We start from the raw sequence: 27729 nt of genomic DNA on the forward strand, positions 1-27729 counted from the left end.
GCTTACAGTCTTCATTTTTGTCATGGTCATCCTTCTGGAAGCAAAGGTAAAGAGAGCCTAAATAATGCCCTTGAGCTATATGGATCTATGATTATTTTGGAAAAGTTGCAGAGTGGGGGTGGTCAGTAAGAGAACAGGAACATAACATCCAGCCTATTAGTTTGGGTCCCTATACAGACTGATGTAACATTTTTTTTTATGTTATGTTAGTCACCATACAGTACATCACTTGATATAACTTCTTTAAAAGATGGCTTTATATTTTTTTTCAGTTGATAAAGCCACATCTTGCCCTCCAAACTACAAGCTCAGCTACCAAATTACTGAGACTGGTAAAAACTGTTTAACCTCTTCAGACAAAATTACCAGGGCACCCCTACCACCACAAACATACAATCTTTGCACCCCTAATGTGGAGGCGAGCATGCATGAAACCACTTACCCTACACACACACACACACACACACACACACACACACACACACACACACACACACACAAAGTTCTTTGGGTAGACTCAGAAGCCCTTTCCCCCACTACCCTAATTTGGGTCTAGTTTCTTCAGACAGCTTCAGGTATGAGGCCTACCAGAATCTCTATAGTCATTACCCACAAGCCTTCCCAATGGCCCAGGCAATAGACATTGTTCCAAAGTAAACCCTAAAATTATACCTACAATTCTAGTAAGATCTAGAAAAGCAAATAGGGCCAACTCTTACCTACCTCAGGTGTTTTAGAAAGGATCTCCCCTCTGATACAGTTGTATACGCATACATGCTTGTTCCATACACCAACTTATCAGATACCCAATATGAATCAGGCCTTGAGATAATTTTAATGCTTGCACATGCGTGTGTGAAAGCGAGTGAATGAGCACGTAACAGATTTTTTTGGGGGGAGCAGGGAGGCAGTAGCATGCAGACGAGTGAATGGGTAATTACCATTCTATACAGCAAGAGCTGTGATAGCGGCAATCAGAGGGAACTGTGGAAACATAAAGGGGCACTCAGGCCATAATGGAGAAAGTAGAAGGGCAGAGGTCTTTAGAGGAAGAGCTGACATGTCCTGAGATAAATAAGACTGTCACAGGAAAAAGATGTTGAACGGAAAGGGAAGCTTATGGTGTTCCGGTTAGAGAAATAGCATGTACAAGGACACAGAGGCAAGAAACAATGCATGCCTCCAAATGCTACAGGGAAATATACAACATGTGAAAATCGTTCCTAAGGTACAAAGGATCCAGGTCTCCTTTCCCAGCTCCCAGACTCTCTCCCCAGAATTTATCAAAAGAGAGTAAATTACAGACCACCACCAAAATACTAGGCACAAGATCATCAGATTTGGAGGAGAGTTGTTACACAGGCAGAGAGAGAAATTCCTGAAGACAAAGCCAGACAACGTGGCCTAATATACATGATATAGATAGGAAGCTGGCTCTGTTCTGCATAGCCCCACTGAGGTACCAGCTTAGCTTAATGAGTACTCCCTACCCTAGCTCCCACAAACATGGGAGGAACCACTCTCCACACCTCAGGGGAGCCTACTACAACCCATTCAGTCCATATGGAAAACGTGTCTACCTACAGGTAGACCTGGAAAGGCAACCAGACTAAGATTTCCACTGCACCCACACCCCACTACACACACAAAGAGGAAGTGAAAGCTACCAGCACAGCAAGAGCTTGGGATGGGCCTCAGCCACAGCTGCCTGGCTTCTGCAAAGAGGCGGGGCACACTGATTTCACAAACCACTTTGCCCTCTTGAGTAAGGGTTCCTCTAATCATTTTCTCCTCTGCACATCTTCTCTTCTTCCCGCCCCATAACCATCCAGTCTAACATCGGTCTCAGTATAGCTCTTCTTTTCCCCCACTCCCTCATCCTGGAATTTTCAAGGCTCCCTAGAGCTGGGGTTCCTCTTCACAAAGCAAGACATGCCCACATAGATTCTCAGTCCCCCTCGACAGGCCGCAATGGAAGGTACAGTGGGGTTCACCACAAACTAGGCCAGTAATTGGCATCATTGCTTCAAGTATCAGTTTCCTCATCTATTAAAAAAAATCATACAGATAGTGCTACTGCACACAGGGAGAACACTTAAAAATAAGAGGCAAAGCCTAACTAGGGTCCTGAAATGTTTTGATCTCAAAATACATGAAAGAAATTAAGAGAAACGGGGTATTTATCAAGCACTTTCAATATGCCAGGCACCCTCCTAGATGTACTTTCACACTTGCGAACTATTTTCTCTCATAAATCCCAAGGAAGTGGGTTTCACTATTACCCACATTTTTAAAATGGAAAACTCAGGTTCAGAAAGGTTCAATGCCTTACCTAAGGTCATACACCTATAAATAGTTGAAAACGATCCTATATAACTGGCCTACTTAATTTATCTTGTGGATACCACCCTTCCTTTCTCTCAAGTCACCTTGAATAATGCTGACCAGACACCCACCCAAAAAAGTCACGGGAAAACCTGAGGCAACTCTACTTGGAATGCTCACCATTAATTGTCATATTAAAACCATTTAAGCTAAGTTTACTCACTGACTATCCACAGAATGCTTCAGTCATTAACGGCAGAAACATCTTTGCATATTCCACAAGTCTTCTATGTGTTGGGTAGAGGTGTAGGGTACTGAGGACGTTACGGAAGGCGAGAAGAGCAGCTCTGATGAATGCTGTTTACCCCCTTTGTCACCTCAGGTCAGGAAGCTCAGTAGCTGAGTCTCCCTAGTAGTCTGCAGTTGGGTGTGTATCACAAGTCTAGGTGTGTTTGGCAAAGGGTAGAAGGGAGAAGAAAAGGCATTCCAGAGCAAATCTGGTACAGCTCCTCTTAAACTTTGACCTTTGCAGAAGAGTGACTCAGCCTTGGCACCACATTCTCACCATCTCAGGATTCCCAAAGATTTTGCATGAACAGGCACAGGTGCCCAAATAGGTGCCTACATAAACACACAACAGCTAACATAGTGGAAGCCCCCAGAACACTGGATGTAAGGGCTACAGATGGAGCTGGGAATGTCTCCGTGTCTCAGTAAGCCAATCACTAGAGCTATACTGTAGTATCATCCCCATAACTCCAAACAGTTTCTGTGTCATACTCCAAAAGTACCAGGATTCCTTCTGTTTAGGCATGGTCTCAGAAGAACACAAAGGAGGGAATTTCTCAAAAAGCCAGACTGGATTTTAGGAGGCTTAGCAAAGCCAAAAATAAAGTGTGGGGGAAGGAACAGGAAGAGCTAGTCCCAGCTCTGGACTCCCCTGTTGAGTATAGCTTTGGACTTTCATGTTTTCATTTTCAAATCTCCCTAATGACTATCAACAGCAGCTGCATACTTACCAGATTTGGGGCCATCTGAGATGAAAAGTTACGTCTTACATAGGAACTGTGAGCTGAAAGAAAAGTATTATCTACCAGGCTCTTTTCACCCTGAGAAGGATACAATTTTAATTCTAACCCTAGTGACTAAGACCCCAAATTCCACCAGAAGGAGACAGAGTGGTTTGGTTAGTTAGTAACCAATATGGAAAGGGCTGAATACAAACAACTCCATCATAAATCAGGATTCAGAGGTCTACCATATATGCATGGCTCAGGAATTAGGTGACTATAATGGTGTCATGAGTTTATAAGAAATTGGTATATAAGAAATTGGTAGTATAAAGCACAGACTGTCAGGGATGGACGAACTGTTTCTGTGAGCCACATATGGTCTCTGTTGCATATTCCTCTTTTCTTTTTTCTTTTTAACAATGACTTTTTTTGTGTGTGAAACCTATTTCTACAATACATATAAAAAACAGGACTCATAAACAAGTTTGCCAACTGCTAGACTGGACCAATATTGTCAGGGTAGTAACTCCACTCACTATTAGTAAGGCCTCAAATCTGGACTAACACCTCTCTTCACATTCTACTTTCCATAAAAGATGGGCAGCAAGGGTCTTATCCAAAAGTTAGCCAAAGATAACTGGCCCTAACAATCATACACAGTGGGTTACTCCCTTCCTAAGTAAAAGCACTGGGAAAAAAAATAAGCAGTAAGCTTAGAGCACTAACCATCTTCCCCAAAGGCTCATTCACATACCAGAAAGGCCCTGGGTCATGCTGGTCCCCCTCAGTAGTAGGCCCCAGGCCAGGAGCTGAGCCATGGAGTACCTAACCCCTAGGCCTCTGGCTCAAACCCTAGGCCTTGAAGAGGCATGCATGAAGAAGAAAGAAGAAAGAGACCTACCCAGTTGGCCTATTAAGGGCTCAAGAAACTAAGGTACATGTGTGGCTTGCTTCCCTCCCTATCCCCTTAGAAAAGGTTTAAAGAATAAAAAGAAATCAAGTCAGAGATGCCTAACACAGTGGGAAGGAGAGCTAAGAATGAAATTAGTGCCAAACACAAAGTTCCAAGGCTAAAGACCTCCATTAGTGGTCAACACTACACACAAGCCTTTCTCCTCTGGACTAGGTCTAGGATCCTCAGGTTCCAGTTAGCACTTCTCTCATAAGGAAGTGGTGAGAAAAAACAACCATTCAGAAGTGCCCACCTCCTGACCTCCCACTCCATGCCCTGGATCCTCACATGTACCCCTTCTGTAGAAAAAAAGAAGTAAAAGAAAAATATGTATGTGTGAAATCATATGTACCCTAAAAATTACTACTAAGAGCTGTGGGCTTCTGGATACAAGGATTACCACCGATGGCCAATGCTCAGATGTAGCCCTTTTCTCCCCATTAGCTTCCAGATTCTTCCCTCTGGAGATGGAGGGCTTCTAGAGAATCTAGTCTGACTCAAGGGAGAAACAGGAGAAGAAAATTCAGCAGCTATTGAGTACCTGCAAAGTGTGGGGCAGAGTATTGGGCATTGAGAATACAAAGATTATGACAAGCCCTTACTTCAAGGGGTTCCCCATCTGTAGTGAAAAGATATAATTATTGGGTCCCACAGAATGCAGTATGTGCAATATCCACCCTAAAGCTCCTGACCACCTTTCTTCCCAAATAAAAAGTTCCTTTGGAGGCTGGTGGGTGAAAAGAAATCAAGATGTCCTCCTGGAATTCCTGGTTCTCCACATTAAATACCTTCTTGTGCCCCAGGGGGGACTTGGAACAAAATCCCCTTTCCTACCATAGAAAAAGCTTATGGTGATGGGTATTAAGGAGGGCACATGTTGTAATGAGCACTGGGTGTTATATGCAAATAATGAATCATTAACACTACATCAAAAACTAATGATGTACTATATGGTGACTAACATAACATAATAATAAAAAAAAATGTAATCCCAGCCATTGGATGCAGTATTTGAAAAAGAAGTTTATGTTCTAATTGGGGTGCCACATATAAAATAGTGAAAAAATAATTAAAGACCACATTGTGATATGGTGCCAGGCCTTGTGGGAGAAATTGGTGTACTCTAAAAGTATAGAAGCAGCAGAGCCTGGGGCCTAGTCAGGATCTAGCTGAAGCAGGAAACAGAAAACAAGCAATCTTCGGTTCTTAAGCACTTGGCTTTGAACACAGGGCAGGATCCCAGCCCAGCACTTCTATATGGAACTGAAAAATGAATTCACAGGGTCCTTAGGCTCTTACTCACCAGCTCCCTATAATGTTCCCACTAACTGAATGCCTTGGAACCCACAGAATTACTCACTTCCCATCCTGTCTTATCCTTTCTCCCCTACCACCACTGGTCCACACATGCCCAGACAGTGACTTTATGCTCTAAAGAGAGCTGTTTACTTCCATTGGGCCCAGTTAGTTACTTTGAATCCCACTCCTTCCTCCAGCATTTGTGGTGGGGGAAGGGGCACATAACTTCCATCTCTCTAGGCCCAGGGACCAAGTTTAAAGACTGCCCAATTGAGCTATCAGGGCCACCTTTAACTCCGGCTACAAGAGTGGAGTGAAAAGAGCCCTGGACAAATTGCAGCTCAGCTCAGCTCTATTTCCACTGTGTGGGCATTAGCATGGGCCTCTACTTTTCTCAGACTCCATTTTCTTGGATATAATATGAAGAGGCTTTGATTAGAGGTGCAGTTATCAACCCTAGTTCAACATTACAATAGGGGAGCTCTTAAAAAATACTGATGCGCAAAGCCCTAAGCCAGAACAATTGTCAAATCAGTCTAAACGGCTTCCCAAAGCTGGCCAAGACCAACTGCACAGGCAAGCTAGACTTTCCCACTGTATCAGAAAGTAAGGAACCTAGCTGACCCCATGCAAATCTCAGCCCCCTACTATAAGAACAGCAGCTCTAACAGTTGAACTCCACCTTCATTCTGGCCCCTAGGGCCACTAGGATCATGAGTTCAAATTTCTCCCTTTCCCCAACCTTACTTCAGATCTGTAAAAATAAATAAATAAATAAATAAATAAAAAAAAAAATGTATTGGCACTAGTAAATTCAATCTCACATGCTTTGAAATCAAGCAAGCATTATGACTTTTCTTTCTTCTAAAGGACCAGGCCTATCTACCATTATGACCTAGATTTTTCCATTTTCCACTTCTGGCCTCTATGGCCCAACTTTAAGGAACTTGCACCCTACACAGAGGGGATGGTAACGAGAGAGCTGTTCTTCCTGCTTCCATAGGCTCTGACTGCTCTAGTGACACACTCCCATGTGACAGTGTCACATTCCTGAGGGCTTAGCAACTACTTGTGACCAGGGACTATCTGGCTAGGAACTATACTAAACCATCTACCTCATGATGTCATTCTATCACCTGTTTCTGGTGGGTTCCCTAAGAACTACCTTTCCAGAGCATCTCTTCCTGGACTGATTCTTACCACCCTGACTGCCTATCCCTGCATCCAGTTATGCTCCTAAACATTTCCAAGGCCTTTCTATGAAGTTCTCCCCTCCAAGAGCCAGACATACATGATCTCAGGGTCCTGAGATCGAGCCCAACATCAGGCTCCCTGCTTCTCCCTCTCCCTCTGCCCTCCCCAATTCTCTCTCTCTTTCTCTCCCTATCTCTCAAATAAATAAATAAAATCTTTATAACAAAGAAACCAGACACAGCCAACCCCTTCCAGCCTCTCAAAGCTGGTGGAGCTGCCTCTTGCCCCAGTTCCCAACACAATGAGAACATTTCTGAGATGTGGCCACCATCTCCCTACCCAAGGTGGGGCAGACCCACGTCCATTGTCAGGGGAATATAACATTTTTCAAACAGACTTTCAGAACAGGAATAGCCCACAGAGATTAGGCAAACCAACTCCTTGTAGAACAGACTATGGCCCCAAAAGGGCAAGATTGCCCTGGGAAGCTTGCGGCAGAGCCCAGACAAAACTCCAGCTCTTCAGGGACACCTGGGTGGCTCAGTTGGTTAAGCGTCTGCCTTCGGCTCAGGTCATGATCCCAGGATCCTGGGATCGAGTCCCACATCGGACTCCTTGCTCAGTGGGGAGCCTGCTTCTGCCTCTCCCTCTGCCTGCTCTGCCTGCCGCTCCCCCCTGCTTGTGCTCTCTCTCTGACAAATAAATAAATAAAATCTTAAAAAAAAAAAAACTCCAGCTCTTCAACTCTAGAAGAGTGCTCTTTTCACAATTTCCCAGCACCTCCTCCATTCAACAAGTTGGACCAATGCTCATGATCCCAAGGTACAAACAAGACCCTACATTAGCTAGGTCAAAGCAGTCCCCATACAATTCTCATTTCCTAACAAGTAACACCTATGTGTTCAGAAGTAAAGTTCAGACAAAACCAAGTAAGTTATTGGCTCAACCAGGTGGAAACCTTGACTAGCCCTGAAGGCAGTGGTCTGACACTAGCAAGAAGGGTGACACAGGATACCAGCTGCAAAACAAGAGTGAGGCCTGCCTCCAAACAGGCAGAACATAAACAACTGACAGGTGAACATCCACACACCAATCCCAATTACTAGAATTCTCTCTAAACTTTATTCTTGACTCATGATATATTAGAAGGAGAAACTAAAGGGAGGTTGAGCAACTACTGGTACAGGGGAAGGACCTCATGTTTAAACCTGAAACTTCCTTTCTAGCCTTAGAACTCTGACCTAACCATGACTAGAGCTTAAGTCCAGGCCTTTGTGAAACAACATTTATCTCCCCTTCCCACACTCCACCTTATACAGAGTCTAAAACTAAAGTCTTCTGTTTCCCACTCAAGTCCTGTCTCCCTTATTCATTAGCTGAGTAATTTTTGCCGAGTCCCTTAACCTCTTTGAGTCAGTTTTCCCACATGAAAATATGGGGATAATAATTCTTAACCTGCCAACTGAAAAGAGCTAATGAATACCAAATGACATAATAATTGTGGTAAAAAGGGCTTTGACAGCTATGATGCATATCACAAACATAGAGAATTATCAATATTTGTGTTGGAGACCTTTTTGTTCATTTTTTTTTTTTTTTTTTTTTTTGGTCCAAGCAAGGGATAAGGAAAGCTAGAAACACTGGAAAATAATTGCAGGGCAATGTTAGCAAACCTATAAAGGGATTCCTTCAACTCACATCTGTCAAAGTTGTCTTAAAGAGGGAACTACTTGGAAAACAGGCAGCTATCCTCTAAACTTGTAACTCCCTCGCAGCTTCCTAACTCATGTATTCCTTTTTCTGGGCTGCTCAACAGCTAGAGGCTCCAGAGGAACTTACCTAGAGGGGTCTCTAAGAGCTTTTTCAAGATTTCTTCAGTCTTGGCTCCTCCTGACAAAGGCTGAAACCCAATAGAGTGGGGAAAGGAGAACTGTTCAAGCCCTCCCTGGAATAACATCTATGTAGGACAATCTCATACATGATCTTTTCTATCTCCACTCTTTGAAGGGTTGCCTCCTTCTCAATCCCAGTCTCATAAATTTGTCACCCCTATCTGAGTTCACAGCCTGGAAGGATGGTACTGAGGGCACAAATGGCCAGGAAAGTAGAAGCCTATTTATTTCCTTGTTCCAGAAGCCAAAGTTCACTGTTTTCTTTATGGTTAAGGTCAGTTATCCACATCAACATAAGAGTAATACCTTATGGATAACTCAGCAGTAGCACTCTAACCACTTTTTGTCTGGGAAGTTGTTTGGAAAATATTTCCCTAATTATTCTTGTTTGGACTGTCAGAAGAGCCAAGAGAGTTTGCATTCCCTGGGCTTACATGGCTTAGGAAAGTCAGTACAGGTAACTGGAAGAAGAAAGTGTTGTTATGGATAGTTGAGAGCTGATTATACGGCAATGCATCACTGGTCCCAAATGGTCTATAAATGAGTTATTCCACAGAAGTAAACTCTTCCTAGTAATTGAGGCTTACTCTTTCAAGGATAACCATTCTTAATGATGAGATGAAAGGCTTTCATCCACTGGCACACTCTACTGCCTTTGTCAACAGAGGCTGTTAAAACGTGACTTAAGCATTTCTGAGGACCTGAATCCTGTATGCTGATTTTCTACAGAACTAACATTTGAGGGTTTTCCAGTATTATCTTATTCAAGTTTCCCATCAACTCTGAGGCTAGCATTATCATCTCCACTGTACTGATGAAGAATGGGAGGCTCAGGGAGGTTAAGGGACTTCCCCAAGGTCACACAGCCAATATGTTAAAACACAGATCCTCCTGCAAGCTTGGCCTACAATAAGTGCCTGGAGATACTTTCGATCCAAGGAGCCCAAAGACTAAAGTATCCCAAAGTATCATCCTCCTTCCCTTTTTGGAGTCTAACCTCAGAGCCTTGCTCTCCTTGCCCCATAAGATTCAGAAAGCTCCAAACACTCAGAAGCTGCAGGCAGCTTCCTGTTTGTCTAAAGAAGGCAATAATGCCTGCTTTGGCCTGTAGGCCTGGCCCAATCAAGGTCAACTTCTGGTGTCAGAGGCTCCAGGATTAAAGGTTGGGCAAGCAGAAACTCTGTTCCATCCACTGTGAAAGTCTGGGAACTAAGAGACAAGAGAAGGGAGGGGCATGCCATGAGTGGGCAGAAGAGATCCTGCATTTCTGGTAATTCTGCTTGTCCTCACTGGGTCTGGCTCCTTTCAACATGATCAATATCTTTAAGCTAGCAAGCTTCTAAGACCAGGAGAAGCCACTGGGCTAAATTTGTTTTCAAAATGTATTGTATATTTTTGGGGGGATTCACAAATCACTATCTTCCTCAACTCTTTAACTGGATGGCTTAATTACAACTGAATACTCTGCAAAATTCTACTTTCCTGACACCTGAACAAGATCCCTGATACCTATGAGTAGTGGGGAGAATTTTAATCCAGCTTCAATGCTCTTCTTCGGGGAAAACTGGAAAGGCATGTGACCACCACCACTACCCCCCCCCACTACACACACACACACACACACACACACACACACACACACACACACACCTTCTTTCCTTAACTTCAAACAGCTTTGGCAGCCAGAGGTCTTCTGGGAAATAGGGTTCTCAGTCAGGTAATGTTTGGATTCAAGCTACCCCAAACTGGCAAAACCGCAGGAAAGAGAAGGGTCCATGTAAAGCAGAGGAAAGTGGTTTACCTACTGCCAAGCATTCCACTAAGATCATTTAGACACAGATGAAATCACAGCAATCTCTAGATGTGGGACTTGGAAAGGGAAATAATTTTCCTCATCTTATCCTTCATGCTAACAGAAGGGTCCACAACTCCCACCCCCTCTAGGAAGCCTTTCTCTCTCTGGCAGGTAAACATTTACAATGTCCTCTTCATTTTCCACTAAACAAAGAATATGGGCCCTTTTCATTTCTGTAGATTTTATGTGTTCCACCCATTTGATAACTTGTTTATTAATGAGGCCATACAGACATTAAAATATGATTTGACATGAGATGGCCACCGTGAAATAAGTAAAAAAAAAAAGTTGCAGAATAGTATGGATTTGTGTTATGCATGTATTTAAAATTATATGTGTGTAGGGCGCCTGGGTGGCTCAGTTGGTTGGGCGACTGCCTTCGGCTCAGGTCATGATCCTGGAGTCCCGGGATCAAGTCCCGCATCAGGCTCCCTGCTCGGCGGGGAGTCTGCTTCTCCCTCTGACCCTCTTCCCTCTTGAGCTCTCTATCTCTCATTCTCTCTCTCTCAAATAAATAAATAAAATCTTTAATAAATAAATAAATAAATAAATAAATAAAATTATATATGTGTAAATGCATTTACAAAGGATTCTAAGTTCATATAACTGGTAAATGGTCATTATCTCTGAAGAATAGTCAGGGGCAGAAGACAGGGAATTTGATATTTTTCAGTATTATTTTATTTCTTACAGCAAGTATGTTTTAGTTTCATAATGAAAAAAATCATAAATTGTAAAATAAATAGTCTGTCTTTAAGTATGTCCTACCAAACAGCACAGACTTTTAATATACCTCATATGGTGTCTAGCTGAGCACTTTAAGAACAAATGGAGAAATCATTTAAAGACAAGATGACGTTCTGAGGCACTTACCATTTTGGAGCACCCAACTTTATCTAGTAGGCTTCAACCTAAACCTACCAAATGCTAGCCACACCCTACTCTTGGGAATAGGTAGGAAAAAGAGTACCTCCTATTTCTCCCCAAATTAGCCTACCTTGATTAAAACATGCCCAAATATGCAAAGATATGCAGCACTGGGCCCTAAAGCAGCCTGGATAATGGTGGTGGCAGTGGCAGTGGCAACAGTGGCAACAGCAAAACACAGATGCTGAGTGCACCAAAATGATGATCTATAGAACTTCCCGCTGTCCTCCCTGATCTGTGCCTGGCCCTGCCCATCCCTGAGCATAGGAGTCAACTCAATCTCTAAACCTCAGGAGCACATATCTCTCAGGATTAGATTATACAATGCAGCCCTGCCTGCTGGCTATGCCACAGTGAGCAGCACACATTAAAAAAATTTAAATTTAAAAATTGGGTAATGTTTCAAATATGTACTCTATGGCCAAAGTGTGGGTTGCTTCACAAAGGCAGATAGAAATGCTTGCATGGCTGCCTGTTAGAATCCACTAAAAACTTTGATTCAAATATTCCCCCTTGTGAATGCTACGAATATTGTGTAAAGACTCAAAAAGATGAGTGGAAATTGTGAACTAGCTGACCACTCACAGGTAAACAGGTTTCCTAAGGTATACAAGAGGGACAACCCCTCCCCATTCCTTGGCACTACTCAGCTCCATTCTGCCAGGGCCCAGCTGGGTCTACATTAGCTAATTTCCTGTGGGCCACTGGAATTGTTGTTTGGCTTTCTAGTAGACTTAGCCAAAAAATCTGTGAAAGACAATCGAACTTGACAATAGTAGCTATTAATGTATCTATTCAACATATATTTGTTGAGTACCTCCTCTGTGCCAGGCACTGTACTAGGTACTGGGGATATAGTGAGTAGTGGGAAACTCTCCCTGTTCTCATGAAGTTTACATTCTTAGTGGCATAGGCTGATAGAATGGAAAGAACACACTCCTGAGAGTCCTGGCTTTTAGACCTGATTCTGCCCCTGACTCACTATGGGACCTTGAGCAAATCCCTTCCCCTTGTTGTATTTTGTAATTAATGGACCTTCCATAGATTCATATAATTTGGTTCCTTTATAAAACAAAATCCTGGGGTAACTTAGGGGTTTTCAAATGGCCACAACAGCAGCAAGAAGCTGTGGTAGTATTTGGAGAAAACAAAAAAGCATCCAAAGACCTTGAATCTGGCTTGGATGGTTGCCCATGAGCTATTTGGCCAAGACAGGTGGGATGGGCAAGTCTTTGAATAACATATAGTCAGTGACAGACACAGAGACCCTTCCTTCTATCCATGGCAGGTTTGGGGCCAGAAGGCCCGAAAGGTACCCAGCTTCACTGCAGCTTCTATAAATACTTCCACCTCCAGCTGAAGGGATAGGAAATCTTCTACTGTAGTACCAGTCATTTGATGCTAAAGAGCTGGAGAGAAGGTGGCACACCTCCCTTTCCAGCCATGTGGGGCTATTCTTGAGTAGTGCTGCACTGGGGCCAGTTGGAGCCATGCTGCTTAGGTGAGTGGGGAGATGGGACTTCCTCGCATACCTTCCACTAAAGCACCAAGCTGTAGGGCTTGCTCAGGGAAACTATAGCATCTGGCATTCTAGGCTCGGAGGCTTTATAGGAAACACACATAGGAAAGAACTTTAAGAGGACAACTAGAAAAATTCTGGGATATCCTGGACCTACCTTCCCTCCCTTGTACCCCACACCTCACAGAGCACTTTCAGATGCATTAGTGCCTGAATCTTTGCCACAAGCCTAAGAAGTAGGTGCTATTACTCTTTCCATATTGCAGATATGAAACTGAGATCTGGAATGATTTAAGAAGTTTGCACTGGTGGGTCAAGGCCAACAAGATTCTCTCTCAGGCACCTATCTGCCCTATAGGGGCTAATCATCTTTCCCTTCTCTAAGGTGCATTTTTTCTATTACTATTGTCTAGTATATCCTACCAGGTTCTAATTCAACATTCTTGGATCCCTTGCATACATTAGCACTGCTTCTCTCTATGTCTGTCACTGACTATACATTCTTCAAAGACCTAACCACCTCCACCTGGACAAGAGCCCCTTCTTGAGGCAGGGTAGTTAGAAACTTTCAAGTCCATGAGTTTACTGAAGGAGAAAGTCTGGGAACCCAGATAGTTGTAACACCACATAGTATGTATCATAACAGAACTTCTTATAAAGGAAGTACAGTTAGCACACAGAGGATGGTGCAACTAATACTACCTAGGAGTATTAAAAAGAGCTTCCAGTGGAGATGACATGGAGTGGAGGAAGGTGAAGAAGACACTCCTGACATTTCAAACTGAAAGAAAAGACATATGCTAGAGCTGAAATATATCAAAGGTATGGCTTACTTGGAAAACCTTGATCCCACAAAGCCATAATATAGCATACATGTAGGGAGGTAAGTCCAGAAAGTAGGCTAGGATGGAGCCAGGTATCAAATGGCTCTCTATATATACCATGCTAAGGGGTTTAGATTTTCTCTTCCTCACATTCACTGCAGTGTTATAAATACTGGCAAATGCTGGGAGTAATCTAAATGACTCCTGAAAGTAATGGTAAATTATGGCACAGCCATTGGATGGAATTTTATAAAACCATTAAAGTGTTCATTTTTAAAAACTAAGCAGCATTTACCTAAGTTTTTAGTGATATATTAAGTAAGGATAAAGTAGTAGTACTTTTTTATACATACTATGACTGCACCATGGAAAATTATAATACATATATGAGCTATGACAAGAAATATAAAAAAATAATAAATGCTATGTTAAAATGGTGGATTTATAAACCATAAGATACCTAGGAATAAATTTAACCAAAGAAGCAAAGGATCTGTACTCAGAAAACTATAAAATACTCATGAAAGAAATTGAAGAAGACACAAAGAAATGGAAAAAGGTTCCATGCTCATGGATTGGAAGAACAAACATTGTGAAGATGTCAATTCTACCTAGAGCATTCTACACATTCAATGCAATCCCCATCAAAATACCATCCACTTTTTTCAAAGAAATGGAACAAATAATCCTAAAATTTGTATGGAACCAGAAGAGACCTGAATAGCCAGAGGAATATTGAAAAAGAAAAGCAAAGCTGGCAGCATCACAATTCCGGACTTCCAGCTCTATTACAAAGCTGTCATCATCAAGACAGTATGGTACTGGCACAAAAAAAGACACATCGATCAATGGAACAGAATAGAGAGCCCAGAAATGGACCCTCAACTCTATGGTCAACTAATCTTCGACAAAGCAGGAAAGAATGTCCAATGGAAAAAAGACAGTCTCTTCAACAAATGGTGTTGGGATAATTGGACAGCCACATGCAGAAGAATGAAACTGGACCATTTCCTTACACCACACACAAAAATAGACTCCAAATGGTTGAAAGACCTAAACGTGAGACAGGAGTCCATCAACATCCTAAAGGAGAACACAGGCAGCAACCTCTTCGACCTTAGCCGCAGCAACTTCTTCCTAGAAACATCGCCAAAGGCAAGGGAAGCAAGAGCAAAAATGAACTATTGGGATTTCATCAAGATAAAAAGCTTTTGCACAGCAAAAGAAACAGTCCACACAACCAAAAGACAACCGACAGAATGGGAGAAAATATTTGCAAATGACATATCAGATAAAGGGCTAGTATCCAAGATCTATAAAGAACTTATCAAACTCAACACCCAAAGAACAAATAATCCAATCAAGAAATGGGCAGAAGACATGAACAGACATTTTTCCAAAGAAGACATCCAAATGGCCAACAGACACATGAAAAAGTGCTCAACATCGCTCAGCATCAGGGAAATCCAAATCAAAAGCTCAATGAGATACCACCTCACACCCGTCAGAATGGCTAAAATTAACAAGTCAGGAAATGACAGATGTTGGCGGGGATGTGGAGAAAGGGGAACCCTCCTACACTGTTGGTGGGAATGCAACCTGGTGCAACCCCTCTGGAAAACAGTATGGAGGTTCCTCAAACAGTTGAAAATAGAGCTACCATACGATCCAGCAATTGCACTACTGGGTGTTTACCCCAAAGATACAAATGTAGGGATCCGAAGGGGTACGTGCACCCCAATGTTTATAGCAGCAATGTCCACAATAGCCAAACTGTGGAAAGAGCCAAGATGTCCATCGACAGATGAATGGATAAAGAAGTGGTATATATACACAATGGAATATTATGCAGCCATCAAAACGAATGAGATCATGCCATTTGCAACGACGTGGATGGAACTGGAGGGTGTTATGCTGAGTGAAATAAGTCAATCAGAGAACGACATGTATCATATGACCTCACTGATATGAGGAATTCTTAATCTCAGGAAACAAACTGAGGGTTGCTGGAGTGGTGGGGGGTGGGAGGGATGGGGTGGCTGGGTGATAGACATTGGGTAGGGTATGTGCTATGGTGAGCGCTGTGAATTGTGCAAGACTGTTGAATCACAGACCTGTACTTCTGAAACAAATAATGCAACATATGTTAAGAAAAAAGAAAAAGAAGAAGATAGCAGGAGGGGAAGAACGAAGGGGAGTAAGTTGGAGGGGGAGACGAACCATGAGAGACGATGGACTCTGAAAAACAAACTGAGGGTTCTAGAGGGGAGGAGCGTGGGGGGATGGGTTAGTGTGGTGATGGGTATTAAGGAGGGCACATTCTGCGTGGAGCACTGGGTGTTATGCACAAACAATGAATCATGGAACACTACATCAAGAACTAATGATGTAGTGTATGGTGATTAACATAACAATAAAAAATTTTTTAAAAATGGTGGATTTATAGAAGATTTCTCCATTTACTAAACTCTGTCATATGTCATGGTGGGTTTTATAAAAAGAGGAAATAGAAAAATAACTACTCTTCTTCCATTTGACTCCTCTTTCCTTCTCCCCTTCTCACTCATCCACCTGCTTGCTTACTCTCCCTCATGAACAGTCATTCTAATCTACCACCTGAGAGGCCTCTAGAAAGGAAAGGCTGACAGCAAGGTGGCTGTACCCAGCAGCAAGTTCCTACACAGCCTGGAGGCTATTTCAGCCCAATGTTGGGGAAGAATCTTCTACCCAAAAGCACTGCCCAGCTCTACCCAACTAAGCCTTCTTTGGTCAAACTGTCCTAGGAACTTGTTACCAAACAAAGGAAGACAAATACCAAGAATATTTCCATCATGCCCTCCCTCCAGGGAGCTCAGGGTAGGTGAAAATCAAATTCATGGCCAACTCCTAGGTGGCTGAACTACAGCCTGAGATCCTTGATTCACGAGTAATAACTACATAAAATGTCACTAAAGAGGAAGAAGATGGGTGAAAACAGATCCAGCCAAGAGCACCTCATTTCTAGGAACTTGCTTATGCCCCATCAGCCCATTAGACTTTGACGGGAAATTCAGAAATCACTCTCCTTTGATCTACAGGTCTAACCCCAAAGAAAGCCATATTCACAAAATACAGGATCAGTTGAAGGCTTAACACTAGACATGTGGCAATCTCCCTCACTAGAAATTCCTCCCAAGCCCAAATCACCTATCTCTTCCCATGCAAGGGCAACATAGATATCAGTGACTCAGATAGAGGAAAAGGAAGGGGACCTTAGCAATTTAAGACTTGGCCAAAAGCAATTTCATAGCCCTAAGAAGAGGGATATTGTAGAGGAAGGGGGTAAAGGAAGTCAAATCTCATTTGCATTCAGTTTTGGTTCGTTTCTTAGTCTCCCCCTTCCCTGCTGGAACAATGACCAATTCCAGGGTCTTCTATTCTTCCTGGAGTCACCAATGACCCAAAATAGCCAGCAATTGTGGTTTGCAGGCTGGACTCCAAAACCCCACCCAAGGTATTTAGTTAACAGTTGTCTCTCCAAGCCAGGATGCCCACAGTGAGCTCTGTGGTAGGTGGATCCAAGACCTCTAAGCTCACGGAAATAAAGAGGGTTACTTACACATGGATAACTGAGGGGGGGGGGCGGATAATGTTCCCAATGTCATTGTAAAGAGAAGGCAACTTCTCCAAATAGTCACTGCTCTGTTTTGTTACACTCTTTCCAAGAAGCCTTACTATCTTCTTAAAGACTGGGCACAAATAAAAGAATTTCAGGAAAAGCCAATGTTCTCATTATAACAGATATTAAAACTACAGCCCATAGAAATGACTTGTTCAAGGTCACACAGGCAGAGACTAAGAAGCAGATATCCTGATTAAGTACCCTATTCTTTTCATTGCACCATTTCTATTAAAAAGCATTAAGAAAAAAACATCCAGACAAATGTGTCAGGATTTAAATGTCAAAAAGCTCAGCTCTTTTAACCTAATTCAAGACTGAGGATGGGAGGCAGAGGGACATTGGACCCATTCCACTCAGGAAAGTCAAGTGAGAAGCTTGGGTATACAAAAGGCACACACAAACTGGAAGGCTTTACCTACTCTAAAGGAATAGTTTAAGATGCTGAGAGGCTCAGGATGACCCTGCCCTACCTCATACTCTGAGCCTTTTTAGGTGAAGCAAGACTACCCCTAAGCTGTCAGAGAGCTACGTAAGAAGCTAGACAGGGGTGACCAGACTGTGTCAAGAGAGCCAGGAGAGATAAAAAAGAATGGGGAGAAATGAAAGTGGGGTGGAGAAATCACAGTCATTCCAGAGCTCCTCCATCTTTCTCTCTTCTCTCCCATCTCTCCCCCACCTCCATCAAAGAGCCTCAACCACCTGCTCTGAGCAAGCCCCACACTAGGAAAAAAAAGAAAAGTTTGCAGATGGCACCATATAAACTTGAGAAAGGCATTCCCTGTACCAAAAAAGAACAGGGGACTAGTTGAGGTGGTAAAGGGCATTTGAGGGGGGAGAAAATAGCCAAATAAGGCATACTTGACTGGTAGGGAATCATCAGGAAAGGTTCCAAAAGCTGACGTCGCAGAGAGGAAGCGTTTAGTCACTGGTTTCCTCTGGCAACTGGCCTAAGGCCAGGAGGCAAACTCCCAACCTTAGGAAAATGCCCAGGCTATGGCAGAGAGAAAGACAACCAAAAGAGATTTTCCCCAGGCCCACCCTCAGGCTCTGCTGGATCAGCTTTTCAAGTACCAGCAGAGAGGTATAGTGTAACTTTGAAGCAAAATGCCAGATGTTCTCACTAAGCATATTCTAGATCCACCATGGCCTAGGTGCCAAGAGGAGTAAGAAACCTGGGGAAGAGGGCTCTGATCTACTCCAGTTACATATTGTTGATAGTTTCATATTAGAGAAAAGAAAATTTCAAAGGCAAAGAGGTTAAGTGACTTTTGTTCTCAGCAAGGGGATTTCTGAGTTATTAATCTCCCAAGCATATCTGCAAGGATGTTTGAAGGGGAGTTTTGCTCACTTAAAACCCTTGAAGATAGTGGGGTGCCTGGGTGGCTCAGCTGGTTCAGCGTCTAACTCTTGATTTCAGCTCAGGTCATGATCTCAGGGTCATGAGACTGAGCTCCCCAGTGGGCTCCAAGGTCAGTGTGGAGTCTGCTTGAGATTCTCTCTCTCCCTCTCCCTCAGCCTCTCCCCTCCCCCTGCTCGTTCCCCCGCCCCAAAATAAATAAATAAAGATAAAAAAAAAACCTTGAAGATAGCAAAGTTTTGTACAACTTAACTTATGACACTCAAATAGATGACATTATTACCTTGACCCCGCCCTATAACTCCATACCACAGATTAGTCAACCTCAGTCAAAGATTACAACAGATAAGAACCTCTTGGTGTACTTCATCTAACTTTAGGCTGAGATTTCTGAAAAAGGACAGGGTAGGGAGTGGTAGGGGGCAGATTAGACCAAGACAGTAAAATCAGGGAGGGACCTTATCTAAACACACTACACTGAAGAAAAATAAAGCCTCAATCCTTCCCAGGTATTTTTTTTTTAAGATTTATTTATTTTAGAGAGAGAGAGAGCACAAGTGGGAGGGGCGGAGGGAGAAAGAATCTCAAGCAGACTCTGCACTGAGCATGGATCCCCACATGGGGTTCCATCTCACAAACCGGAGATCACAACCTGAGCCAAAAGCAAGAGTCGGAAACTCAATTGACTGTGCCACCCAGGCACCCCCCTTCCCAGGTATTTAAGGGAGTTCAGTACTAAAGAGAGGGAAGGAAATGCTGACCAAGACTGATAGGTATGCATTGTTCCCCCTTCTAGGCCCTGACCCCTGTCACCTCCCAAATACATATCTAGGAAAGGATTTCTTGAGATTATACTTTGTTTTGTGAGACCAAATGCCCACATCTCAACTTTTCTCTCTCATTAGGCCCTGACTGATACTCTGCCACACAAAATATCTACATGGGCAACAAAGACAATAAAATTTATTTCAGTTAATTCACCCAATTCTAGAAAACCCAAGGTGCAGTCTTCCCCAACAAACCCCTTCAGAATTATTGGCTCTAACTGACTTTCCAAGGAGTAACTTGGTCTAGGCTTACATGTACTCTGTGGCTCTCCTTGAAACACCTCAATGCTTCCTTCATTTCAGACAAACTCACTTTCTTTTTTTTTTAAGCTTGCATTTATTTATTTGAGAGAGAGAGAGAGAGAGCACAAGCATGAGCGGAAGGAGAGAGAGGGAGAAGCAGACACCCCACTGATCAGGGAGCTCAACTCAGGGCTTGTTCCCAGGACCCTGGGATCATGACCTGAGCTGAAGGCAGACACTTAACCAACTGAGCCACCCAGGTGCCCCCAAACTCACTTTCAAGAGAGCACTGGCCTAGGGTTTATGTCCACATACCAAAACCACAACACTCTCCCACCCAGAACAGCCACCACTCACAAGTATACACTTCCTTCAAAGCCCTGTTCATGTCCCATTAAACCCCCTTCTTCTCAAAATCTATAGAGAATGCCATGTAAAATTTATTTTTGTCAAAGTGTTTTTAAGTGAGTTAGCCCTAAATCTCCAATTAAATAGGAGATCTGTTAAGGCAGCAATTTATACTCCATTCATTTATTTGTACAAACACTCAATAAATGGTGAGAATGCAACTGCCTGCCTTCTTTCTTACCTATCTTACCTAGCACAGGGTCGGGCATATAATAGTTCAGTTACATAAGTAATTATAATAACAAACATTTGCATCTAACTTATTAGATGCTAGGCACAGTTCTAAGCACTTTACATAAATTGCCTCATTTAATCCTCAGAACAAGCCCTGTGAAATAGGTACTACTATTATCTTCACTTTACAGTTGAAGAAAATGAGGCATACAAGTTAAGTAACTTGCCCAAGGCTACATAACTAATTGGTCACAGAGCTGGGATTTGAGTCCAAGCAGTCTGGTTCCAGAGTCTGTGCTTTCCCCACTACTCTATGCTACCTTTCTATGAAGTCCTGAAAGGTCTTTTTTTTTTTGGCGGGGGGGCTCTCTACCTGCCCTAGGCTTGGCCTACAACACCTAGAGGTGAGTAGTGAGGGTTGAGTCCAGGAGACTCCAGTCTGAATCCAAATGACTGCTACAGAAGAAAATACTTCCACCAAAGTACTAATGGAAGTACCATAATGTTCTCCTAATTCAAGGAACAGGTCAAGCTGGAGCATTGAGTCAGATGCAGAGAGGTCAGAACTCAAAATTTAAGAAGGCAAAGAGAAAGCAATAATTTGGGTGAGGAGTGATCAGGAAGAGAAACAGTCATTCTGGGGCCCCAGAAAAACTGAGTCACCCACTGACTGAAACCTGCTACAGCAGAAGCTATTTAGGGGAACTCCACTGCAGCCATCTTGTTAATGTAATCACCATAGAGCCAATTCTCTGGAAGTCTGTGTCCCCTTGGTGAACAGAGTCATTCTTCCAAGACAGGCAAGTTAGTAAGAGACCACTAACTCAGTAATTGGGAAAGCTAAGTTCTCCTTTCCAACTTTATGTGACCCTGAACAAGCTGACTGACTCCTCTAGCTATGAATACTTAAAAGAAATAACTCCACTCCATAAAAACTTTTAGGACAGTTGAGGCCCAGTCTCAAGCAGGAAAATGTGGCTAGTCTCCTCTCTTTACCTCCCTTCAACACACACATCTGTTTTCTATCACTTTTAGCAAACAAAGCAAAAAACATTTACCTTCCTGGGAAGTGCTACAAAAAGTCCCAAAGGCACTGTCAGAGTCTGAACCATAACCATATAACCTCTGAACTCAGCTCTACACACTCAGAAGGACTTGCTCTTCCCATGACCATAATAACACTATGGTCAAGTCACCCCCAGCACAGAGGTAGGAAACACTGAGCACCCTGCACCAAGTGCCATTTAAAAGGTAAACCTTAAAAGTTCCTCCCCTAGGGATGGTTGGGTGGCTCAGTCAGGTGGGCATCTGACTCTTGATTTTGGCTCAAATCGTGTTCTAAAATAAATGAAAAAGTCTTAAAAAAAATAGTTCCTCCCCTACACTGAGGGCCAGCCAATTTGGGTTTTAGTCCCAACCTTATTACCATTCACTCATATCACTTCCCTTTTCTGGCCTTTGCTGTCACCATCTAAAACATAAAGGTAGAACTCAAAGTTTAAGGCCAGGTCATTTGCTCTGTGGTTCAAAACACCCATGTGAGAAACCTAGACCATCTAGAACAATCAGCTCAAGTGAAGCTTAAGGCTTAAGTCATCTTAAGTGGAGATGCATTTGAAATGTTGTACCTCAGCTCACTGGTGGTAGATATCTTGGGAAGTTGGTTTATGCCCACCAGCTCCTCAAAGTCTAACTACCACTCGCAAGGTTAAAAGTACATTTGAAACATAACTAGCAGATTCCTAGCATTTCAGTAGAACTACAGGAAGTATATGCTACTGGCAGCCAGTGAAAAGAAAGGGAGGGAAACCCATTCAGTTTTCAGTGTTTGTCTGAGGCTCTTCAGTCAACCTTCACAATACAGTGTCATTGATTTCTTTCTTATTCCTCAGTAAGGAAAGACATAGCCCTTTCCCCTCTATAAACTTAAGAAGAAACAGCCAAGAACACTCATGCCAGTGTTTCTGTTAGAGCTACTAATGAAACAAACCAACTCCCAAGCTAGAAATTCCATTCCGAACTCAGTACCCAGGAAAAAACAGTACTTCAGAGGTGTAAGGGAACAAAGAAGGTACATTCTGGTAAGTGCTGATGAACTGTGTATTCCCAGCAAAGCCTAGCACACTGTCTGGTATATAGAAGGCACTCAAATGTTGAGGAAAAAATGTCTGAAGGAAAAAACATAGAAATGGGAGGCTTGAAGCTGTATCATCAAGGCTTTCAAGGACATCAGTTGGAAAGGTCCCTAGAGTGTACTTACTACTTTTTATAGTACCCTCATGACAAACTGAAGAGACTGAGAGCCTAAAGAAAGGACTTGCCTAAATATTTACTTCATTTGGATCACTTTATTGAGGACAAGGAAGATGTTCTTCTTACATGGAAAGACAAGAAAAATTCTCAGGTCAGTGTTACTTGCCACTTTCCAAATCAATGGAGTCCTGAGCTACCCTTCAAGTGACTGCTCCTATACTACAAATCAGAACCTGGAATTGAAAAGTTTTTCAGCTCTATCAGGCATGAAATGGGAGGGATGAACAGCAAAGCCAGCCAATCATGACAAGACCACCTCTCCACTTGACCACTAGACTGGCCTAAAGGAGACCACCTTTGTACTTTGGTTTTTGTTTTGTTTTGTTTTGTTTTGGGGCAGAAGAGTGGGGTGTGGTAGCAGGGAGAAAAGACTGGGAAAGATGTACATGATAAACTCAGTTCTATCTTTGAAAAATCAGAAACACACTGTTCCCAACTTGTAATAATGCCAATTTTCATCAACTCTAGCCATTAAAGGCCCAACTCTGGTAGTGTTGGGAGCCAGATATTCTCCCCTCTGGGGACCTTGAGTCTGGAAATTCCAGCGAGGGGGACTCCCAGGAAGATACAAAGGAACCTAGACAGACTGTTGCTGAGCAACACTAGTAGAACAGAGTTCAGAATAAATGTAGCTGTCATCTCATTTCATGGAGATAGAATTGGATTTGGAGTCAGGGAGACAGACCAGATGACCTCTAAATACCACTTCACCATCCAGGAAAGCAGTCTCCTGAGAGGAGGAAGAGAAAAAAGTAAAAATAACACGCTTAAAACAAAGCTATTGTAACAGGCAGCTAGAGAAGAATGGAAAGTTAGCAGACTAGTGGTCAATACCACCTCAGTCACCCACTCACAGAGCAACTTTCACCTCTACGAGACTAAGTATAGATAGTTGGTGCCTTCAAGTGTCCTCCTGCCCCATCAGCCCCTCTCTGCCCAGAGGGCTATTCAAGGACCAGCCTAAAGGAAATCCCCAAGATGGTTCCTGCTTTATCATCTACACTTTCACAAAGAGCCGATTGAACTGGAGAAATAAAGAGGTGGAGAGATGCAGGATCCAGAGTCACCCTCTCTCACATATAACCTCCATTCCTAATCCCTTGCTTCGCCCTGAAGTCTGTAGGTAGGGTTGCTTCAAGAGTTAAAAGACTGAGATTTTGCCTTCTTTTCACAAAGTACCATTTTAGTGCCACTCGAGTGGCTCAAGCAATGCTAGGAATGGCAGGAGAATAAACAATCCACAGAGTCCCTGTTAAAGTTTAGCTGAATGCAGATCCAGAAGCCTTCAAATACTTCAAGGAGGTGGACTCTACATCTGCTCACGTGGATGGTCCCATCAGCAATCATTTGATCACCTTTCCCTGACCTGTTGAGCTAGGGCTAAAAATCCAGCAAACTGAAAACGTCTTACCAAGACTGATACTCTAAGACTTAAATTCAAGTCCTGGCTTTGCTACTGACATGCTGTATCATTTTAGGTCAGCCCCCTCCTTATCTGTGGGTCTCAGTTTCCCCATCTATACAATGAGAAGCGTTAGACTTGACAGTTGTGAAGAGCCTTTTCAACTCTAACAAACCTAAAACTCAAGAAAACCTTGAAATTCAAAACAATCTCTTTTTAGGGAATCAAAACGTCCCAAAGACTTTGTGACCTAAAAAAATTTAAAGAGGGCAGGGAGGGGGAAAGCTTTTTTTTTTTTTTTAACAACTGTCTTAGCAGAAAATGTAGATGTCAGTAAATAAGCTTCTTCATTCTGGCAGACTTAGGAAACTGGCAACTAGAAGCAGAATCCAAGAATTGGCAGGGAGAGGGTGCAGAGAAGCATGTTTTAACAGATTTAATGGAGGTTGGGATGACTAAAGGAGACAACTGGCTGTAAAACTGAAACCAACTCTGGACAGACTGTAGACATAGTTAATATGAATGAACGGATTTTATTTTTCCACTACCCTTCCCTATCTATCATAATCCAGAAATAGCCTAATAGTCTAACTAGTGAAGAAGGAGCAGAAAATAGGAATATTCTTCCTCCATTAAAATTACTAGCTGCCATGCAGTGAACTAGTATATGCCCCTGGATGCTTCAGCATTGGGATGGGGAATGAGAAAAGTAACAGGGGGCACCTTGTGAAACCCCCAACTCTCACCAGGAGACCACCAAATGTCAATGTTACTTTGTCTAAATTATATACTTCCTTTTATTGAGGACCAGGAAGTCCTAAGAACAGGGGGCAGTTTGCTTTGGGCAGGAGAGAGGACTCAACTTCAAGAACCTAATCACTGAGTCAGAATAGAGGGTCATTGAGATAAGCATCAAAAAGCCTGGCCCCAATCTTGGTTATGTCACCATGTGCTCCTAGGTAGGTTCTTTTCTTTAAGCCCAACATCCTCATTAGTTAAAAGAGAGAAATAGTGGGGTGGGGACAGGAAGAAAGTTGTACTAGACAGTCTCAGAGGTCCCTTTCAGGTCAAGATTCTATGGTCTTAATAGGCATGATATAGTTGTTTCTCCTAAAAGTTGACCATTCCTTGAACTGAACAGCATGGAAAATTCTCCAAAGCTTTCAGACCATCAAAATTCAGCCCTCTCCTTCCAATTTGATTCAAGTTTCAATCTGCATAAAAATACTTTCAATATTCAGGTACCTTCAGTACCCTAGGCCTGACCTCAAACAGCTCATTCTCCAGCCTCTCTCCAAGCCTAGGAAAAGGATCACCAGGCTATCTTCTTTGCCACTTCTGACTGAGATGGGATGTTTAAGGCAACTTTGAGAAAACTTCCAGGCCCGTCAGGTTGCATTTAAAGGTGAGATATTTTAGAATTGAGGATGAAAGATGCCAGTAGTGAAGAGACATCATGGGGCAAAGTCTGTTCCCAAAGATCCACCCAACTATTTAGGTAAAACCACCCACAGAGAGATAAACTCAAAAAGAGTCTCCTGGAAGGATCTTTATAATCCTCTGTGTTGGCAGAGACAACTTTTTCCCCCTCTTTCTCTTTTCAAAACCATTCTCTCTCACTTTATATGTGTTGGGGGAGGGGGAACAAGTGTGGAAAAAACCCCATGTCATAAAACCATGAGTAATTTTAAAAAGAGAATGTAGAAGCACATACTTGTTGAAAACTTGGTGTTTCTAATAGGGTTCTGGAAAGGCAAGAATGACTTGGCAGAAAAGCTGGAATATAGCAACGTGGCAACCAAATTCAGCACACACCCAATGAACCAGGCCCCCCACTTCTCTCCTCCAGGGACCCTCAGACCTTTTCAAGGCTACTAGTCACTATCTCAGCACTACAAGGCTCAAACAGTCCTCTAGGGAGAGGGGTCTGGAATCACAAGCTGCTTGCCTTAGGGACTTAAGCCAGGGTAGTCACCAGGCCTTCCTGAACAAGAGAAGGGCCCCAGTAGCCTCTTGGTATGACTTGCACAAAAGCAAGCAGGACTCATTATTCAGGCACACCCCTCCCATGCCCCTCCTCCCTTCTGGGCATCCGGCCTCCCTAGGCCCCACTCCCAGGAGGCTTCTGTTCTTCTATCAGCCAGTGGGGTGGAGATCAAATCCTAGAAGCTACCACCATTCTAGAAATGTGAGGCCCTCACAGAACAGTCTGGAGGGGATAGGAGGAGATAGAGAGCCATTAAGCAAAGGCAAGGGCAAGGATCTGTCGGTGGAGAGGAGGAAGAAACCAGTCTTCTACCCTAGGAAGTAGAGCAGACCTCCTCCTCCCAGTGAAGTAATTAGTGATCCTGGGTAGAAGCAAACAACCTCTGATGATGAGTCCCTCCACAACTCTCTCCTCCACCAACTCTTTCCTCCCCTACTAGTGGGAAACATCTGGAGCCTCCAGGGGAGACTATGAGAAAGGTGAATGGGGGTGCAGGATCAGCCCACTGCAGCTCCCTACTCCCTTCCCATGGCCCCTCCTGGACCAAGGCAGCCTTCCCCCCGGAAAGGCGCCAATTCCTGAACTGGAGGAAGTGTTCCTCTCCCCTGCCCCCATAGCCTGTCAGGAGCAAGAGGAGACCTCGGGCCCCTAAGGAACCTTCCCTACTGCCTCATCCCACACGCAGTAAACTGGAATCTGAGAAAGAGGCCGGTCCCGCCCGGTCCACACTTCTAGCCCGGTACCCACTCACACCCGAGGGGCTCACCAGACCAGGACTCCAATCTCGCCCCTCCCCAACCCAGGCCTTGGCGGAGGACGCAGCGTTCTGAGTGGGCGGATGGCTAGCCAAGCCCCTAGCTTAGGCTACCAGAGTCAGCTAGAGCCCCCAGGGCGGCAGCGCACATCCCCGTACTCACCGTCTTAGGCATGGTGGCTGCAAAAGTGGCAGAGTTGATAAAGTTCGGCTAGAAGCTGTCTGGCAGCAGTGAGCACACAGTACACACGGCACGGACTCTGGGGGCTGGAGGTTCGGATTGGGTCCCTCTCTAGCGTTGGGGCAACTGCTCGGCTTCCTGTTAACGGGCCACGACTTCACAAACCCCACCCAGGAAAGAGCCGCCCTGTCGCGTCGCCCGCTTCTTTATGTGGCTGGGCTTCCGCGCTGCTCCCCGCCCTCGCGCCCGCCTTCTCGCCGGCCGCTGGCCTCGCCCCGCCCAGCCCAGCCCGGCCACACCAGCCACGTGGGGGTCAGGCTGGGCCTGGGCGTTCCATGGGGAACTCCCACCCCCCACACAGGCCTACTCTTTTTCCCACCCCTTTCACAGCCCCTACCCTTCAAATCCAGGCCATCCGGCCCCACCCCCAAGCAGGGCCCGGCCCTGGGCGGCACCCTGGCAGAGGCTTACAGCCCCTGACTGCAAGTTTCCACTAATGGGGCGTTAACTACCTATCAAAACTGTCTGTTCCCTCCCAAGACAGCTCTGACTCTCAGAAAGTCCTTGTGTGTAGCTGAACTCCTTTTCTCTGTGACTTCCCCTATGGCTCTCAGCTCTGCTC

At 43.8% G+C, this 27729-nt stretch overlaps 1 protein-coding gene across 1 annotated transcript in view; it reads right to left on the minus strand.

Annotated features, from left to right (window-relative positions):
* MSN (moesin) overlaps window positions 1-27290 on the minus strand; it is a 66516-nt gene extending 39226 nt beyond the window's left edge. The window contains exon 1 of the mRNA XM_028126590.2: window positions 27090-27290. Coding sequence (XP_027982391.1) covers window positions 27090-27101 — 12 coding nt within the window. The 5' untranslated portion in view covers window positions 27102-27290. The remainder of the gene's footprint in view (window positions 1-27089) is intronic.
* Window positions 27291-27729: the final 439 nt, after the last annotated feature.

The sequence above is a fragment of the Eumetopias jubatus genome, unplaced genomic scaffold (genome assembly GCF_037043125.1).
Source record: "Eumetopias jubatus isolate StellerSeaLion01/CBP00866 unplaced genomic scaffold, mEumJub1_p1.0 scaffold_11, whole genome shotgun sequence".
NCBI lineage: Eukaryota > Metazoa > Chordata > Mammalia > Carnivora > Otariidae > Eumetopias > Eumetopias jubatus.